A 13,767-nucleotide genomic window follows, 5' to 3' on the forward strand; every position below is an offset into this window, starting at 1 on the left:
AGAGCATATCTACAGGTGTAAATAATCACAACGCTGAGAAAATTTTCCCGTTGATTATGCAATGTTTTTCACGTGAAAAGGTTTTACTGATAAAGTTAAAATCCCTCCAAATGAGACCTCGGAAACAATAGCAAGCTTCTGCAGAGAGAGCCTCGTCAAGTTAGGACTAGATGTGAAGAAAGCATAGCTTTTAGTAGAGATAACACAAATACTAATTTTGGTGGACGTTTGCGCACTGGCACAAATAAAGTCTATTCAAAATTCAAGGAAAGCATGAATGAATCGATAGATGGTGCTGGATGTCCAGCCTATATTCTGCACAATTCTGCTCATACCGCAGCCAATGTTCTTTCTGTTGATGTTGAAGCAATTGTTGTTATATTGTTTTCATGCTTTAGCAGTTATACTATTCGATTTCAGAAGATGTACGTTGATGTGCAGTATGCCTCAATTCTCTCACATTCTAAAACTCGTTGGCTTTCCTTGATAAGAGCAGTTGAGAGAATCCTTTTTTTTTTTATTTTGAAGAAAAGGTCCCTCAAATTCTTGTAGAGTCCTTCAATAATCCGCTGAACGAAGCCTACTTATATCTTGTTCGCAGTTTTGAATATGCTTTTAGCAACAGGATTATGAAGATAGAATAGAGAGAAAATAGCATTATTGAAGTGCTTGGTTGTTTTAAAGAACTCGTTGCAGTTATAAAGAAAAGAATTAATGAAAAAGTTTATTCCTCTCAGTGTGACGGATTGCTGACGATGTCAAATATGAAGAGAAAAAGAAATTACTACGTCTTGAAGTGGATAACTACTACGGCACTTGCCATGACAACCTAAGGAAATGGGTTTGCCTTTTCAAAATTTTGATAACTTTACATGGATGTTATTAGATACATTCCCAGCGTGGGAACATGTAGAATCGCCTTGTCTAGTGTTAAAGAACAAAGGTATAAAAAATTGACAACATTCTTTTCTGTCAGTGGTCAACATTTAAAAAACTCCTTGCTAAAGAGATGCAGATCAAGCCTGATTAATGGAAGACCAAACTGTGCTATGAAAAATGGTTTTCATTCTCGCGTAGTCTTTTAAGAAAATTTTGCATATAAGCTTATCAGTTTTGTTTGTTTTCATGTTCTTCATATGAAACACAACTTTTTAGCCTATTTTCTGAATTGTTTGCATTAGATAGCAATTTTCTACATTATTTCTTTTGCATTTTTCTATTGTCTTTATTGAATTTTGCAATTATTTCACTTTCTCAGTATTTCTTTTAGTTATTGCTTGTCTTAAAAAATAATATTCAAATGCATTCACGTTAAAAGATTTTTTTTCTATATTGTCCTTATTTGCCATTAAATTTAAAAAAATTACAATGATTTCGATATAACAGATTTTTTTTTTATTTCTCTGTTTCTGTATTAAAGAAATATTTTCAAATTATTTCACTTTAACAGAATTTATTTTATTTTTAGCTTGTATTAAATAATTTTGAAATGATTTTACTTTTGTTTTTCTCATAACCCATTAAAATAATTGCTTTATGTTTTTAACTTATGTCTCGACTTTTATATAACATATTGTTCTAGGTGTGTAGACATGTATAAATTTATATAGAGGGAGATTTTAAGAGTGTCCCGTATATCTAATTTTCTAATCTGACAATCCTACCTTGATAGCATCATTGCTTTACATTTTAATGACTAAAGTGTTACTTTGCAATCGTTTGTCGTCAGCTTTTGACACAATACATTTTGCAAAAGCCAAAAGATTTTGGCTTCGCCTTTATCTTTGTACGTGGAGGTACATTAAAATCAATGACTGAGATATGAATGTGGCCTGTTTTTGTTCCACTCATTAATTATCTCATTCGTCATAGTTTTCCTTGTGCTTGAAGACGGCGAACTGGCAGAATTGTTAGCATGCCGGGGAAAATGCTTCGCAGCATTTCGTCTGTCTTAACGTTCTGAGCTCAAATTCTGCCGAGGCCGACTTTGCCTTTCATCCTGTCGAAGTCGATGAAATAAATGCACTGGGGTCGTTGTAATCGACTAACCCTCTCCCTCAAAATTCCAAGCCGTGTGCCTATAGTAAAAAGAATAGTTTTCTTGTGCTCTGTAATCATTCAACATTTGAATATAATCTAAGACGGAGTCTTACAATCTTAATAAAAAAGATGAATACAGTGGATAATACATAACTGTCAAAAGAAAAGTCGGAATGGTCACAACGCCTGACCGGGGGCTAAACATCCTCCACAACAACCCGACTGCATTTGCAGTAGTCAGAAAAAAAGAATTTTATTGGAATGTTTTAACTTTCATCACCCATATTTTAATTTGTTTTCATCGTTAACTGTTTTAATAAAATCGAACGGCAGCATTCCTCTATTAAATTTTATAATTAATGAATTAGATTTACTGTTAGAGACAAAAAAGTCCGCCATCTTATCTCCCTTGGATGTGTTTTTCTTGCATTTGTTTGTGTTGTTTTTCATGTGATTTTTATGTTTACAAGTCTCACCATCATTAGTACGCGTTGATGTATAATACGAATGTTTTCACCAAACTAAAAAGCGTCGACACGCGAAAAGTCGTGAGACCAACTAAAAGTAATCTTTGATTTCAGTTGATTATTTCTTTACCATAACATTTTAAAAAAATACTTTTACTTTTTCTTCGTAAAGGTTATAGACACACACACGCACACGTACGCATACACACGAGCGTAAACACATACACGCACACACATGTGCACATGTACACTCGAGCGCGCACACTCATACTCGTATACATACACATTCATGCATACATACAAGCATACATGCGCGCTCACATACGTACATACACATCATACTTTGTTTCCCTGCCCTCTTCTCATTCTTGCTTTGTTTTGATTCATTAATTGCTCTTTGGACAAGGCATGAATGCTGCACCTTTCTTCTTTTTCGCCCTCTTCCAGACTAATTATAGTATATGTCTTTGGTATGTGTCAATGCAACAAACAAACAAACTAATTTTTGCATGATATATTGTATTCCCTGATTTAATATATATCTTTTACCCTTCAGATTTTCATTGAGCTGTTGTAGCAACTTTCAAGTGACTGTTGTTAATAGAAAAAAACTATATATATATATATATATATAAATATGACTAGTATCCATTAGTCTAGTATCTATTACAAAGCATGGACGATTTTGCACGAAACCTTCTTTGTAGATGCGATAGGCATGTAAAGTTTGTTTCAACGAATATATCATAATCAACACGTCGGTTGATTAACTTAGAGGTAAATATATTTTCAAATCAATCTATTAATTATCGCTGTTTGTCTATGTATCTTTTTAACTCAGTGGACCTCCCCCCCCCCTTGGGTGAGGTCCATATAAAATTTTATTGTTAAATTCTATGTGCAATGAATTGGCTATACTTCTACAAAACACAAAATATTTTAATTTTTTATACAATTTCTAGGGTCGTATGCGGCCCTGAGAGCCGCGGTTGTGAACTGATTTACGCACTCATATACGCATGTGTGTGTGTACATACATAAATACATATACATACACGCACAAGTATGTGTGCATTATGATTTTATCGACTGTAACTTCTAAGTATCGCCAACTGCAGCTTGTTCAAATTATTTGGATGAACCACGATTGGCAAAACATCGAAATCAGTCTGAATAAAATATGTTATATATCAGATTCTACATATTTATTCAATGTTTATTATTTTTATGTATTTTAAAACCACATACAATTAATTGAATATACTTTATATTTAAATATATATTCACATAAATGCCTTAATATATACATATTTTTTGATAATTGGTCTCTCGGGTGCTTCAATTATCATATTTTGCTCACAGTTGGTAACGGTATTCAAGGTGATATCAAGGAAATAAATATAATGAGAAAAAGTATAGCATCAGGATCCTTAAAGTGGAAAATTCTGTCCTTATTCAACCTTTATAATGTTGGAAAGTCTTAGACTACCTCCTTGCACAACCCTCCTCTTATCACCCTACTAAAGATCCAAGAGCACATCAGCAAATCCTATTGACTTCGTTGTTATTGTTGGCAGTACACCTAAGACTGACATTATTTGTTACCACATGAGGCTCTCTCAAGAGAAGATAATGTTGTTTAAGTAAATTCACTTTTCTAAAGGAGATGAACTCAAATTTTTCTTCCTATAGTAACATGCTGGAGATTCCACTCCCTCCATCCATTAAATAATATCATCTAAGTCAGGACTTCTGTTGAATCATTAAATCCATTGATGATTTTCTGGGGCCTAGACTTCTGTAAAAAATTTTATTTTACTGTGTTTGATGAATTTATGGTCTCATGTATGTAATGATGACATGTGGGCCTAACTGAAAAGGGAGTAAAAAAATTAAAATTGAGATTGTTTTAAACTTGTCCAACACTATTATAAAGAAAGAAGAATTATCAGGATGCAAACTATTTGATCTTCTCATTAATAAAGTGGTAGTGGCAAAATTTTTCACTAATATTTAGTGGAAAGACTGGTATTTGGCATTTTGAGAACCATTGGCCTTAGGGGATACCACTAATGATTCAGTTGATCACAGCATGTTTGGTTAATCCACTGCAGTAGCTTCCTCTTAACTCCAATATTAGATAGCTTTTGCATAGAATGTTGTGGTCACCTTTATCTGTTGAAGCAATGATTTGGAACCCTCTTCCTAAGCATTTAAAATGTTATCAAAGTGCTGCAGATATTGTAAGAAAGTCTCTGCCGTTGTGAAAACAATGCTGGTTGGGATTTAGAAGTTTGTTGACCTCTAGAAACTCAGTTATTGTTTATCTTACTACCACCTCAAATCTCCGATAAAGTCCAGTCCTTGTTGCTGTGTGATGGCTTGAGTGTATCAGTGGCCCTGAGAGCTATGTCTAGCAGAGCACAAGCTCTTGGTATGGCCTCCAACGCTGTACAGGTTAAAGAATAGAGGCCAGATTAATATGGACCATCTCTTCCCAGAAGTAAAAATGGGTTTGCATAGAATCAACATCCCTACCTAGAAAAAAATAAAAAATACAGAAGCATTGATGACAATTCAGAATCAGCAAAATATGAGAGAAGACCTTCTCAGCATAGTGTGATCTAGCAAAGTCCAAAAAGGAAAAGGAAAAATCAAACTGGAGAGAAGCAGCAAAAACATCCCAAAGTCAAGAAAAGTGGAGAAAAGTTGTTGATGGCCTATAAGGAGCAAAGGACTTAAGGAAAAAGGTCATCTCAAATAATTTAATGATATGAGAGGTAAGGAATATCAGATGGTAATGTAATACAAAGTGACTTATTCTCTTTTGTGAAATCTGGGATAGAAAATGATTAGATATACAGCCTGTGCCCAGTGATTTCCATCAGAGAGATTAGCTACAGCAAATTGCATATGAGGTGACACATTACTATGAGCAGTTTGAAGTGTTACTTCAGATGTGGGTGTTAACATATGAGCTATATGTGGTGGTAGGGAATGACGTAAGTGTGGCTGTCTACATGAGTTATAATGCTACATGTCATTGTGTGTAATGTTTTGTGTAAGAGATTTCAATATTTATATAAATTATATTTTACCTGTGTAGGTGCTAATGTTTTTTAATCCTTGGTCAGCCTTGATGCAACTGCCCTATAATCACAAATGTTCCAGTCTAAACCATCTGGAATTTCTTTTTAAGGTGACAGTGTAATTTGAAGGAAATTTGTTTACTGTTACTATTATGTTGAGTGACCATTAAGAGGCTTCCTTACTGGCTGATAAATGTACAAAAATTTATGCCAATATTTGTGAACTGTGTTTATAATCTTTAATGAAATATTACTTCTAGATAGCTGCATGACAATGTTTTTGTATTTAATTGATTTAATTGAGTTTTTGTTTCATTTCAGTCTTAAGCAGGCATGAGATATATAATCCTCCTTGCTGACAAGTTCATCCATCTCAAAGACAAAGTTACCTCAATGAAAAAACATCAGGAACCAAGATGTGTTGTACTGTAACAAACCCTGACTCTGTTGCAACATCCATATTCACAACGATAGCACTAATACAACCATCAATAGCAACAATACATTTGAAATCGAACCCAGTATCATACTAATTTACCTGACAACTCTCAAAAGACTTCTCACCATATCTATCTTTCACTTTCTGGTGACATTTCTTCCAATAACTCAGCGATGAAAGATGAACTTCATGCAGACATGTTATGTATTGACAAATCAAACATAAATACGGTTAGAGTGTCTGAAAATGACTTTCACAATGGAATATTGGTCACTCCACAGGCTGCCATTGCATCATCATCATCATCATCATCATTAACATCATCATCATCATCAATAACATCATCATCATCATCAATATCATCATCATCATCATCATCTGTTGGATTGTCTCATAGCAATCCTCATTCATTCACATGTGACATTTGTGGCAAAATGCTGTCACGAAGAGATCACTTGAAACTACACAAAACAATTCACACTGGTGTCCGACCATATAGGTGTGAGACTTGTGGCTGCACGTTTTCTAGGAATCATCACCTCATGCGGCACATGGGATCACATTTGAGTGAGAAGAGATTCAAATGTGATATCTGTGGCAAAGCACTGTCTCGTAGCGACCATCTCAAAGTACATCGGAGGATACATACAGGTGAACGTCCGTTCAAATGCCAGATATGTGGTTTTGCATTCAGTAGGCGTGACAGATTAGTAAAGCACAATCAGTTGAGCAAGGGTAAAAGAAAGCTCAGTTGTGTTCCACCTAATTTTACTGCTCAAACTAAAGAATTAACTGAGTTGGACAACATTGAAATGAGTATAAGCAACCAGTTAATAGTAAATTTAAACCCTGCAATACCATCACTGCCTCAGTGCCATCAACAATCCCAAAGGAATAGTAGCAATGACAGTGATCCATCTGATAAAACGCACAAAGAGACAGCATATGTCTTTCTGGACTCTTCAACATCAAATTGTAAACAAGAAAGCACTAATGCTCACCAAGTCAACAACCAATGTGAGCTACCTCAACAAGAAATAGTTAAGAACCAGTCAACAAATCTTACAATCAATCAAAGCTCTTTGCCAGCCCAAATAAGTGAAATCCTTGTACCAGAAGAGAACACCAAAATGCCTATTATTCTGGCTAATTCTGGTCAAGTGGCATCTGTATTGCCAGTGTTCCCAACAACTGTTCAAATGACTCCAGCAATTTTCCCTGCCCTACAAATGTATACAAGTGCAGCGCCTCTCAGTATTCCCTCACCACACATTTATGTCACTAAATAATACCATGCCTGAAACTTGAAGACTGCATATCTATTGGTCTGTTTAGGTTCTTGTCTATGTAAACTGTGGTAAACTAAATCTGTCACCCAGTTTAACAGCTGATCCGTGTGTGCCTTTGGTGGAGTCGACTTTCTTGCAAGAATTCTTACTAGTTCTCTAATGTATGGATAACTTCTCTTCCTTCCCCACCCTCTAGTCTCAGAAGGAATAAAGAAGAGAACGGTCACTATCTTTTTTTTTCTTTCCTGGCTAAGCAATAAAAAAATATCTCAAGAGAAAAAAAATTTGAAGGTATTTGATCTCTAAACAGAAGAAACAAATACCATCACAGTAGAAAATTATTTTATTTAATTTTCTGGCTCCATTTTCTCTAAAGTGGAATTCATTTATTTGCTTTAATCCTTATTTCCATGCTATCATGGCAGACAAGTCTGTATTGCTAACACTTAACTGTTTCTCAAGTAAAGAATTTTTCATTCCACTTATCTTTCAATGTGTGGAGCTAGCAGAAAATTTGTTGAAAGGAAAATGTCAACAAAATCATTGTCCATAGTTCAGTGCATTTTCATGTAAAGCCCAATGTGAGCATTCAGTTATACACATATATGTATGTATTAAGAAGTACACTGCCCAATCACATGATTTCAGGTTTAGTACCAGTGCACAGAAACCTTGGGTAAGTGACTTCTACTAGCTCTCCAGGTCAACCAAAGCCTTGTAAGTCAATTTGACAGAAACTAGTAAGAGGCCTTTTGTATGTAAACATACACCACACATATAGATGTTTGTGTACATACGCATGTCTGTGATGTGTATTTGTTTATTCTTATTTAAAGATCATGATGTTCAAATGCTGATGTTGGTACTTCTATCAATAAATCATCTGCTTTGTGCCTTTGAAGCTGGGTGGAATAAGAGAGCCCTTGCTTGGAAAATAGGTAAGCATTAGCATTAGGAAAGGTATCTGGCTGTTAAACATATATATATATGTATATATATGTATGGCTCCCGTGCAGGTGGCACGTAAAAAACACCTTTTTGAGCGTGGCCGTTGCCAGTACCGTGTGACTGGCCCTCGTGCCGGTGGCACGTTAAAGCACCCACTACACTCTCAGATTGGTTGGCATTAGGAAGGGCATTCAGCTGTAGAAACTCTGCCAGATCAGATTGGAGCCTGGTGCAGCCTTCTGGCTTGCCAGTCCTCAGTCAAATCATCCAACCCATGGTAACATGGAAAATGGACGTTAAACGATGATGATGATGATATATACACACATATATATTTCGTCCAAGATGCAGATGAGTACCAACATCCCAATGTGGCCAGTTTGATAATTGCTGAGAATTCTCTGCATGAAACCAATGGTAGCCTTGTTAACCCACAAATAAAGAATATCTATCCACCCATGTATTCACCACTCATTTTCACTGTCTGATGTAAGTGTATACATGTGTGTGGTGTATATGTGTATTTATATACATATGTGTATATATATATATATATATATATATATATATATACAAAATGAGAAAATACATTGTGGAACTGTTATTTTAACAAGTTATATCTATTTATCACCTGAAGAGACATCTGCACCATTGGATACTCCTGAACCAGTTAAGTATCCCACTCATTTGGGATCGATGCCAGATGTGTTGAAACAATTGTAATAAAAATTCTCATATCTTCAATCTTCCGTCTTTCATTTACTATATATATAATGTGTGTGTGTTCACATTTGTATGCACATGATAGGCTTTGTGCAGGTTCTGTCTATCAAATTCAGTCAGAACCCTAGAGCTATATTGGATGACACTTGCTTGAAGTGTCATACAGTGAGAATGAACCTGAGACTATGGGCATCTGGCTTCTGTTATGTTATCAAAATTTAGCAAATAACTATGTCAGCATCTAAGTCCTCTGCTCCTCAATACAAAGCTGAATTGGCAATATACAGCGTCATTTTGAGTTAACAAATGCAATATTAGGAGGTTGATATCACTTGGAAAAAGATATATACATATATCCTTTTATTCTTTTATTTCATTCGTTGGTTTATGGCTACGCTGGAGTACTACCTTGAAAGATTTAGTCAATAAAATTGACCCAAGAACTTATCCAGTTGGGTTTTTTTTTGCTGAACTACCAAGTTATAATGGACACAATTGAACACCAGTTGTCAAGTAGTGAGAGATAACAGCACACACACACACACATATGCATATAAAATGATGGGTTTCTACAGTTTTAGTTTACCAAATTCACTTACAAGGCATTAGTTGGTCTAGGGCTGAAGTAGAAGGTACTTGCCCAAAGTTCTGAACATGAAACCAAATAGTTGCTAAGGAAATGTCTTAAACATGTGGCCATGGTTGCAATCATGGGAAGGTTTTATTTTTTGTTCTTCCAAAGTTAAAACTTTGACCATGATTTTTGTTGGAATATATTCTCTGATTATCATCTTTGACCAGTGAAAGTGATTTAATAAATGAAGTAACAGTCATCTCCTCACATATTAATGATAATAATGATTTTTCTTGATAATGAAATTATTATTATCTTGGTTGCTGTTGCTTCTTAATGTGTTAATGAGTGCAATGTGTTTTAAAGTAAACTCTTTCCATTATAGGTCCTTTGCATCAACTGTACAGACATGAAACCCATTGTGAAAGGGACTTGAATGCACCAAACTGAATACTTTAAATGTGTCCTGTCCAACCATATTTGTGTGAAAATCCTCTTTTTTTTGTGTAAGAAGGGATAATAGATGGAATTGAATGAACTTCTTCAGTATCTTATTGAATGAAAAGGGAAACTGGAGAGCTGAGATTTAATGAGAAAACATCATCATCATTGTCATCTTCATCATTTAAAAGCCTTTTTCAGTGCTGCCATGGGTTAGTTCAACAAGAACTGATAAGCCAGAGGGCTGCACCAAGTTCCAATGTCTGATTTGCCTTCGTTTCTACTGCTGGACCAATCACTTTACAGAGTGTATTAGATGCTTTTATCATAGTGATGTCACTATGTACTTGCAAGACAAGACCCCTCAGTTGAGTGGTAAGTAGTATTGAAGGAGGTGAAAGTATGATAGGAGTAGATATCTTGCTGATGAGGAGATACATGGCATTCACAGCTAGAAAGTGAGAGAGAGATGATGATGAGGATGAAAGCATACCCCGAGGCTATAGTAGAAGACACTTGCCCAAGGTGCCACGCAGTGAGACTGAACCCAGAACCATGTGGTTGGTAAGCAAGCTACTTACCACACAGCCACTTCTTAATAATAATAATGTTTCAAATGTAGGGGAAGAATTAGGTGAATAAATTGAGAAAATAAAGTATTTAACTGGCACTTTATTGACCTGGTGGGATGAAAGGTAGTTTAACCTTAATGGGAGTTGAATTCAAAATGTAAAGAGCAGAAACAAGCATCACAATGTATTTTGTTGGACATCCAAATGATTACGTTACTACATCATCCTAATAATAATAATGGTTTCAAATTTTGGCACATGGCCAGCAGTTTTTCAAGGGGAGGAGAAGTTGATTACATTGACCATAGTACATAACAGGTACTTATTTTATCAACCCTAAAAGGATGAAAAGCAAAGTTGACCTTGGCAGTATTTGAACTCAGAATGAAAGATGAACAAAATGCTAACAATTCTGCCAGCTCACCACCTTAATCCTAATAAAGTTTTTTTTACATGCAGCTGGAAGGTCAATTGATCAATGGAGGCTGAGTAACCACATTTTGAGAGCATTAGCTTAAGATCTAAGTATTTATCTGTTAAAAATTCATAGAAGCAACATTGCTCTCTCTCATGCATTGCAGTATTAATTATAATATATACAACCGCGTATGTGTGACCTTAACTGATGTTTATCAGTGATGGATCTGAATATCAGCAAGAAAAATAAAGCACTCTACTTTGAGTAAAGTCCCTTGCTATATTTATTCTGCACTGAATTACACACACTCCCTTTTCTCTCTCACTACCATAATGGCAGTGAACCAGTGATTAACTCATCAGGGAACATGTGATGAATGATGCAATCGTTCATTGATTACACTATCAAAACTAAATAGATAAAGTAATTTAACATACATTTTCTCATTTTCATGCAGACTGCTAAATTTAATTAAATTGTATGTTTGGAAATATCTTATATATTTTTCAGATGTTCCATACCCACAACTGTTATCTTCATTTTCATCTCTTTTAATAAATGATGTAACTTTGAGATTGCTTTTTTCATCTTTTATTTTCTCCTGTGATGGTAATTCTATTTCAATGTCTCCATGTCAATATGATTTCATCATTTTTAATTACAGCCTGTGTAAATGAGAAAACTGATTTAATTTTCATCTCTAACAAATCTACGAGGTATTTTCTACATAGCTGCTCAACCTGTTAGAAATAGTAGCCAAATCTCTCTCAAATTACTGTCATCTATATTAATAAAAGTGAAATCCTGTCTGTCCATCTGGGATCCCTGTATCTCAGTCTACATAGACATATTATACCTGTTTGGAATTGGGTTGATCCTGGGATTGAAAATCTGCCCTTCATTTGGTTCTTGAACATTCAGCATTTAGATTTGATTTTAAAGCATTTGGGTTGCTATTTCTAGCAGGTAAGCAACCAAGGAGTTTCAATACAGATTACTATGATAGGTGAACCAGAGTTAGCTCCTTTTGCAAGCTCATTCAGGTTCAGTTAAATGAATGAAGAGATACAGGAAGTCGAAGATGGCTCCTGGAAATTAGGCTACTGTTGGTCAAGGCAGATCACATTTCTGCAACACCAGATGCATTAGAAAGTAAAATTTCTTGGATCCCATGGCTGAACAGAAAGCTGGTGGCGTCTTGGAGTCTGGCCGGTCTTAAAGTGAATTGCAGGCTGATAGAAACATGGATGGCAAGGTGGGGTGTGCATATAAAAGATGTATGAATGCGTCGCTGTGGATGTCTGATATCTATATGCATGTCAGCTATGCATGTGTACAATGGTGGGGGAGGTGTGCGTCTGTGTAAGCTGGCATACAGGTGAGGACTGGCATATGGGTGAGGTCTGAGAGTTTTAGCTCATTGATGTGTAAGTGTGTGTTTGGTGGGGTGTATGTACATATGGATGCAGGTGTTTATCAGCTGTGTGTGAGTACTAGCATGCACAAATCTGAAGGAGTATGTGTCAACTGTATACATAAGCTGAGTGCATTATTGGTTGTTTATGCATGTGTATGTATGTGAATTCTTGTGTGTCAGTGCCTGCTGTATATGTGTGTATGGATGCTTGGTGAACATGAGTATATACATTCTTGTATTTATATGTGAACATATGAATGTGCCCATGTTTGTCTGGAAGAACATATATGCATGTGTTTTTACATGGTGTGTGCATGTGTATGTACAAATATATATATATTTGTGCTTCTGGTATTTATGTATGTGGGCATGACAGATATATGGTAGTGTAGTTGCAACAGCATTCCTGGTGGTGGGAGACAACTGGCATTGGACTGAGATTTGTTGGTGTGTGAAGGAGGATGAAAAGTAAAAGGTGGGGGCCACACAGGATACGCAAGGTTGGGAGGTCAGCCTGTGTAGGTCTGCATAGGCATCGGTGGTTAGGAACCCTGTCCTTGGTAGTGGAGCAGCCAGCGCAGAAGTACAACCAATGTTAAGTTGGTATATTTGGGGTGTCGGTGGCCAGGGTTTGATATTCATTTGGTGGCAACAAATGAGTTTGTATATCCTGTTGTTAGACATTGCAGGTTAGTGAAGAATGAACAGTCTTTTGTAGGGACAGAGTTGGCAACTGTGGGTGCTGGATGAGTCTGCTGAAGCCCTATCAATGATGGTCCATTCACTGTTGTAGGTTTCGTTCCAGAGACCACAGAGTCACCAGGGGAAATGTGGCAAAGAAGTGGAATTCTCTCTACACACGGTGTATGCACTCACTTAGATGCAGGTATCTAAGTGTGTGCATACACTGTGTGTGTACCTTCCATTGAAGTCAGTAGCTGTCATGCCCATGTAGTGCTTTGTGACTTCCTGTACCTCTTCATTCAGTTAAATGAGTGTGAATGAGCTAGGTTTCTGTAAGGAGCCTACAAAACTATAAGAAGCATAAAGCACGTGTGTGTGTGAAGAAGCACACATGGCTGTGTACTTAATAAGTTCATTTTGCAATTATATGGTTTTGGTTTGGTCTCACATGTCATCTTAGGTAAGTGTATGTCTTTTAGCATCAGGTAGACCAATGCCTTGTAGGTAAAACTGCAGGAAGATCCCCCCCCTCTCTCTCTCTCTGTACACGCTCGTATGTTCTTTTAAGAATCTGTCGGTGGTCGACAAGTATGGCACTTCTCTCCAGTGTGACATTAGCGAATGCTAAAATAAATACAAAACTTAAAAACAAATACTGGGGTCAAT

The 13,767-nt window shown here is 36.1% G+C and overlaps 1 protein-coding gene across 3 annotated transcripts; it reads left to right on the forward strand.

The window, feature by feature from the left end:
• Positions 1–11,573, forward strand: LOC106876608 (uncharacterized). 3 transcript variants are annotated; one of them, XM_089362625.1, is made up of 3 exons: positions 1–2,604; positions 3,064–3,284; positions 5,918–11,573. In XM_089362625.1, exon 3 carries the CDS (start codon positions 6,209–6,211, stop codon positions 7,322–7,324), a length of 1,116 nt encoding a protein of 371 aa, XP_089218751.1. In that variant the 5' UTR covers positions 1–2,604; positions 3,064–3,284; positions 5,918–6,208; the 3' UTR covers positions 7,325–11,573. The 3 variants fall into 3 exon arrangements, with proteins under 3 accessions (XP_089218751.1, XP_089218752.1, XP_014780705.1); XM_089362626.1 differs by lacking the exon at positions 3,064–3,284 and having other exon boundaries at positions 1–2,977; XM_014925219.3 differs by lacking the exon at positions 3,064–3,284.
• The last annotated feature ends 2,194 nt before the right edge of the window (positions 11,574–13,767 follow it).

The sequence above is a fragment of the Octopus bimaculoides genome, chromosome 14 (genome assembly GCF_046866305.1).
Source record: "Octopus bimaculoides isolate indiv1 chromosome 14, ASM4686630v1, whole genome shotgun sequence".
Taxonomy (NCBI): Eukaryota; Metazoa; Mollusca; class Cephalopoda; order Octopoda; family Octopodidae; genus Octopus; species Octopus bimaculoides.

Coding starts and splice junctions, on each gene's coding strand:
- LOC106876608 (XM_089362626.1), top strand. CDS start 6,209: ATGAAAGATGAACTTCATGCAGACATGTTATGTATTGACAAATCAAAC.